Here is a 6,838-nt window from a genome sequence, read left to right as displayed (position 1 = left end):
TGAATTTTTTTTTTGGGGGGGGGCTACATTGAAGCCCTCCAAAATGGTATTGATCACTATCTGAAAAAAACAAAACAAAAAACAAAAAACTTTCATGTACTTCCCATGTTTGAGGTAACAGGAGACATCCTGAGTTTAAAAAAAAAGAGTCAACACTGTTAATTCACTAAAAAATCTGATTTTTAGCATTCGTATCTATCATATAAGGGTAAAAATTTCGGGGGGGGGGAAAATGGAAGGTTGTCTGCTCACGACCATTCACGGCCGGTGTATTTTCTTCTATGAACACCCCTCGTTGAGGCCTTCTTTCGGAATATGTGTCGCCAGAAAAGTCGAAGAAAACGCAAGAAAAAAAAACAACTGTCAACCCTTCTCGCTAAAGTCTTGCAGTGTATACTGACGAGGCGCGTAACTTGCAATGACAATTTTTCTATGCGACTAGGTGATCTTTTGGCGGGGACTGGATGCTGTTGTCTGTGAGAGTTGTCCCCCCCCCCCAAGTATTCCAAATGCACGTTTATTTGTGTACATTGACATAATTGTCACGGTTTATTTGAACGCTTTGCTGCTACGTGCTTTATGGTACGACCGTACGACAGGTTTTAATGTCACTTTTTTATTCCTCGTTGCCCTGTATTTTAGCGCCGGTTGCTATGTGAATCGTTGTCGGACATGTTCAACAACATTTTGTACATCGCACTTCATTAGCTGCGCTGTCTGCCTTTACAAAGATACTAATACATAAAACGCAAGATTATATTTATATCTTTAATACAGTTTGCTTGCTTTGGCAGGTGCTGCTGTTTTAGTTCCAAACATAGTTTCAAGGATAATTATGGACCATTCACCCAACATCGTGGAGCGTCCACGTCAGTCTACTGGAACGCTAAATGTCGACAAGGGAGTTTTCAAGGGTGTTTCCACGTTATTGTCTTAAATTGCATCTTCCAGTAGGTGATGCTCAGCGAGAGACTTTCAAGGACTATGAGGACAACGCACGCAACATTGCGGAGCAACTACTTGTCAGTCTACCGGAAGGCTATTCATTGTTATCGGCATCCTTTCCGCATAACAGAAGATGATCTTTGATACATTTGATGTGATTCGATAGTTCCTGCTGCTTTGGTGAGCAATAGAGTTGACAAGTGTTCCAGCGATCAACCTGTGAAAGCTGAAGAGTTTCTGAGCTTAATTTGTCATGGAATGCAGGCTTCGCTGAGAATCACCATTATCAAATGACGACCCATTTGTAGTTATCTTTTGAAAAGGCAGACTTTTTAGTACATTTCTCACATTGGATGGTACAGGTGTGCCTAACGTTGTGGCTGCTGAGTGCGTACTGTACATTCACGCGAACAAGAAATATGAACGACTTTTCATTCCATAAAAAGCACAGTTTACAAAAATAAACAAAATATACCAAAAAATACAAGTTCTCCCTTCGTTTCACTATTTTTCTGTATTTGAAAAAAAAAAAAACAGTGTACAAAATGATCACTGCACCAAATGTTATTTAAAAAAAAGTAAACAAATTGTTGTTTTAAATTTCAAGTACAATATTTGCATTGCAAATTCAATACAAAAATAATATATCTCCCGTTCAGTGTAGTTCTTTTCTGGCTTTAGTGAAAATACACGAAATAAATAAAAGTGTAAATGACCAAAGTACCCCATGAAATCTGCAATTGTAAAGAAATATTGGCCTATATTTGATTAAAAACTGCAATATCCATCTTATCACACTGGTGTCAGTCGATATCGATATCAACATCGGTATCGATATTATCTGTATTTGGATCGATCCGCCCGCACACCACTGCTGGAAAGCACAATTTCTTTCTCATGGAGTGCCATAATGAAACCTGTATTTATGTAAAAATTATTTGTAAAAAAAAAACAAAAAACGTAATATGACTCAAGAGGGATGAGAAGGGATGTTTTGTGTATATTTTCGAAGTGTTCACGTCCCACCTGAGCTCGATGGACGTGTCGTGGTACTGTACCTTTTACCGAGCTTTTACGACTTAACGCTCGTGTGTGTGTGTTTGTCGTGTTCACCCGCTTGTCTCGGTTTAGTTTTGCCAAACGTGTGCAGCCACCGTGTGTGCAAATGTGTCGGTATCGCAGAGGGATGCCGTCTCTCTGATGTCCTTAAAAGAACATGCACACATCGTATGTGGGATCAATACGTGTCGTGTTTCGCCATTTCAACCCAATTGAAATGGGTAAATCAAGGTTGTTGTTTTTTTATTTTTGCCAAATAACTGTATTTTGCCAAATGTTGTGTTTGAACGCTCGATGTCAACTAATGTCAAAGAAAAAATAAAGAGTGAAACATTTGGTGGCTCCAATGTCGTAAGACAAATGTCACATGGGGGGATTTAGAAGGAAATTTTGGGGGGGGGGGGGGAAGGTATAGAAATTTTGTATTTTACTTGGTGGATGGCCTTCAAATAAAAAACTCCCAATTTTTTTCCCCCCACAAAAATCTGATTACCGATTTTAATCGATTTTCTCCCTTTTTTTGCGTATCCAAAACGCAAATAACAATAGGCAAAAATGACTCGAGATATGAGTGTTCGGAGTTATGTCGGTGTAGCCAATGTTGTCTGTTGTGTATATTTACATTGGAGTATTTGCACGCTTCTTTGAAACAACGCTGCCTTAAGCTGATGTAGTGCAGCTAAAGTGTCGTTGATGTACACACAGACTGCAATATAATGCGTGTGGGAGGGTATAAATAGCTTGGGAAAAGCCCAGATAAGTGATTGATGATGGCAAGGAGAGCGTGTTGTGGTTACGCCTCAATCCTCCGCCTGTTGTTAGTTACGCCCTGACCCTCGCAAACACGCCGCTATTTGCACCCCGATCCTCCACGCAGGGCTGGGAAATAACCGAGTACAAATACTTTATTACTGTACTTAAGTCGGTTTGTCAGGTATCTGTACTTTACTCGAGTACGGTGGTACCTCGATTTTGGAGTTTGACCACGCTCTTAACTCAAATCACTTGCGTCTCAAATCAACTTTGCCCATTGAAATGAAGGGAAATGCCATTAATCCTTTCAAACCCACCATTTTTCATAAAAAAATAAAAAAATAAAAATAGCACTCTATTGTTTTGTAATATATAAAAGAAATAGTAGTAACTTAACTGTTACGAATGTGGAGAATGAAATGTTTTTTGCAATGTTTTTGCTGTACAGTAATTCAGTGGACATTGTGCTTCTCCTTCTGTTTTGCAAGCCTTGGCCACCAGAGAGCAGTATAATACATACACACACAATACATACACACGCATTTGGATGCCCGTGGAACCCGAAAGGTGCTGCTGGGATATTGGACCGAGTGACAGTGTTTCTAATGCATCTAATGGAAAGCCAAAGAAACACAGTACAATGGCGAGCACGTCGGTTGTGTCCAATACCTCTTCAGCAGAGACGGGGGGACTCGAGTCAATTGACTTGACTTGAGTCGACTCGAGCTGCCAGTCTTATGACTTGCGAGTTGCTTGCCAAATACTGCACTTCAGAAAGACTTGGTTGAAATTTAGCGGCGACTCGACTTGACTTGGTTTTCTTGACCCCTCAGTGACTTAGGACTTGCTTGAGACTTGAAGGCTATGACTTGTGACATACGTGACTGACTCCCATCTCTGCTCTTCAGCCCAATTAAGAGGAGAGGCTGAGAGTGCCACCCTTATGATCAGTCAGAAACTACTGAAAGCGAAGCATACTATGCGGGGGCAAGAGAAAAAAATGGAGGCATTGGACTTGGACATGGAACTGGCCACATCTGTGGCTAGAGTGAATGTGTTAGACATGATGATGATGATCACATGATGATCTGTCTCTGAGAATATGTACATACCTGTGGTTAATTGAAAACTGGAACAGAGTGAATGTTGAAGGGCGTAACCTGGATACACACATACATGCCAAAGTTGTTCATGTTGCACTCTGTTGAGACAATCGCTGAGTCTTCCAACTCGGTAATACAGTCCTCCTGTTGCACAGCAGTTAACTAATTTTTGCACTTGAAGGACAATTAGGCATGTTGAATGTTACTTAAGAATTGGAAAATCGTTTTTATTCTACACAACAGCCAAGACGGTGGCACCTGTAGCTGACGACTCCGTTTAGGAAAGTATTTTTCGCTTGGATTCCAGCTGCAAGTCAAATCCACCAGGTCGGTATCAGAATTTTTATGCTCCTTGAGAAGCCCGAGGAGGAACTTAGTCACTGGGTGTAACCTCAATGGTTAGTCGACCTGTGCAATAGAAGGATGAATGGTACCCTCGGAAAGCTCACCACTAAAAGTGGCGGTGAAACTACAAGTTTAATCTCTGTATGACCTTCCGTTCAAAGGTTATTTAAATTGGAACTATATGGGAACCCTAAAATCCTGGTGGAGGTACTTACCAGATTCGAAGACGGACATGTTATCCTTGGAGAGCATACCTGAGAAAAGTAGGGGTAAAACCAATGCTGTTGGTGCCACTGGAAAGCTCACGCCTAAAAAGTAGGGGTAAAACTTTTTAGTACATCGAGTACATCTGCCTCACATTCCTGAGGACCCAGGTTCCAGCTTCACCTGTGAGTTTGCATGTTGTCCCTGTGCCTGCGTGGGTTTTGTTCGGATGTCCTGGTTTCCTCCCACATACAAAAACATGCGTGGTAGGTCAATCAAAATCTCTAAATTGCCCGTAGGTGTGAATGTGCGTGCAAATGGTTGTTTATACAGTATGTGCCCTGCGATAGGCTGACGACCACTCCAGGGTGTTACCCTGCCTCTCGTCCAGTCAGCTGGGATAAACTCCAGCGTGGAACCCTAGACCCGAAGTTGTACAGAAAATGGATGGATGGATTGATAGTCTCTGTGCCACCTTCTGTTCAAAAGTTATTTAAATTGGAATAGTGGGCCCCTAAATTCCTGTGAATTACTTTTTTGTTCTTTTTTCATTATCCAAGGCTCGGTCCTGTACTGCAGCGCATTGCGCACCGTTCGTCACCTGGAAACATCTCATGTCGAGGCCATCGTAAACCGAGGACCTCCTGACATCTATTGAAATACCTTTGGAAATACATTTTCCCGTGACTTGTTCTGCTCTTGTTTCAGGTCAGAGTAATGTCATCGGAACCAGTTCACCGGATCCTACGACCGCTTCTTCTGGGCACCGTCATCCTAGGATGCTTCGTGACTCTCTTTTTGATGTACTTTAAGCCATCCACCGGCTGGCTGTCAGGTCCTGTGGAGTCCACTGCGTCCAGCGAGCGCGTCAAGGGCGTCTTCTACGCCAAGAGCGACCGCAACGTGACCACGGTGCTCGTCTGGCTCTGGCCCTTCGGACAGACGTACGACCTCAACGTGTGCGGCTCGCTGTTCAACATCGACGGCTGTTTCGTCACGGCCGACCGTAACCTCTACAACAAGTCGGACGGCGTCCTCATCCACCATCGTGACATCTCTTCCGACTTGTCCAACCTGCCGCCGCTCCAGCGTCCGTCCTTCCAGAAGTGGATCTGGATGAACCTGGAGTCGCCGTCGCACTCTTCCCGGCTGGCTGGCATCGAGAACATCTTCAACCTGACGCTCAACTACCGCCGCGACGCCGACATCGAAGTGCCTTACGGCTCCGTGGTTTCCACCGGGGGCGAGGACGACTTCGTCCCGCCCAGCAAGAACAAGCTGATCTGCTGGATCGTGAGCAACTGGAACCAACAGCACGTGCGTGTCAAGTACTACAACGAGCTGTACAAGCACATCGAAGTGCACACATATGGCAGGGCCTTCAGAAAGTACCTCGAGAAGAAGGACTACTTCCCCACCCTGGCCAGCTGCAAGTTCTACCTGGCGTTCGAGAACTCCATCCACAAGGACTACATCACCGAGAAGTTCTACAACCCGCTGGCCGTGGGCACCGTACCCGTGGTGCTGGGCCCGTCGCGGCAGAACTACGAGAACTTCGTCCAGGGGGACGCCTTCGTCCACGTGGATGACTTTGCGTCGCCTAAGGAGCTGGCCGACTACCTGCTGCTACTGGACAAGAACGAGGAGATGTATCTAAGATACTTTGAGTGGCGGCGGCACTTTAAGGTGAAGAAGGCGCTGTTCTGGGCGGAGCACACGTGCCTGGCGTGCGACTACCTGCGCAGGCACAGGGAGTACAAGACGGTCAAGAACCTGGACAAGTGGTTCTGGGGCTGAGCCAGTTTGTGTCACTGATGAAGGCTTTATGACTTTAATTCATCAGACTCGCCAAAATCCTTCCCCGGAGCTTGCACATTTGGTTTTTGCATTGATTCAGTGACCAATTTGTTTTTAACCTGTGCCAATTTTTGATAAGCCTTATTTTTACATTTCTCCTGTCCCCCGCAAAGCGACGCCTATGAACACATTCGACAGCGTTTCTTATCAGCGATCAGCGATCCTTCCACTTTTTGGATTTTGCAAGACATCTAATTCAGAATACACAATTATTATATCTAATGTAGAATTCCGGGGGGGGGGGGGGAACTCCCAGCAGCTACGAATGAGCCCTCATAGCCCCTTTTTCATGGCAAATCCCCAAAGACTCTGCCCACGTTAGATAGCGTAGGCCCCAAAAAAAAAGAAAAAATGGCCAGAGACCTGGTACAGTTTTTTAAAGTATGAGCCTTGGAATTCACCCAAACTTGCTGCTTCAAACCAAAATGGCAAAATTCCTGTTCAATTTCCAGCATCTGTCCTTGACACAACTCTTGTTCCCGTGAAGTCTTACTTACAGATTCAACAATGTTTCTTATCGGCAATTCTCACATATTTGGACCAATGCCGATTTTGAATGACACCCAAGTCCA

General features: G+C 44.3%; 1 protein-coding gene across 1 annotated transcript; it reads left to right on the top strand.

Moving 5' to 3' along the window:
* The first annotated feature begins 3,957 nt into the window (after positions 1–3,957).
* LOC133412733 (4-galactosyl-N-acetylglucosaminide 3-alpha-L-fucosyltransferase 9-like) lies at positions 3,958–6,505 on the top strand. Its single transcript, XM_061696325.1, has 2 exons — positions 3,958–4,187; positions 5,118–6,505. Exon 2 carries the CDS (start codon positions 5,127–5,129, stop codon positions 6,204–6,206), a length of 1,080 nt encoding a protein of 359 aa, XP_061552309.1. The 5' UTR covers positions 3,958–4,187; positions 5,118–5,126; the 3' UTR covers positions 6,207–6,505.
* The last annotated feature ends 333 nt before the right edge of the window (positions 6,506–6,838 follow it).

The sequence above is a fragment of the Phycodurus eques genome, chromosome 14 (genome assembly GCF_024500275.1).
Source record: "Phycodurus eques isolate BA_2022a chromosome 14, UOR_Pequ_1.1, whole genome shotgun sequence".
In the NCBI taxonomy this organism is placed as follows: Eukaryota; Metazoa; Chordata; class Actinopteri; order Syngnathiformes; family Syngnathidae; genus Phycodurus; species Phycodurus eques.
Note: the sequence above shows the minus strand (reverse complement) of the source record. Positions and strands in the feature narration are given on the sequence as shown.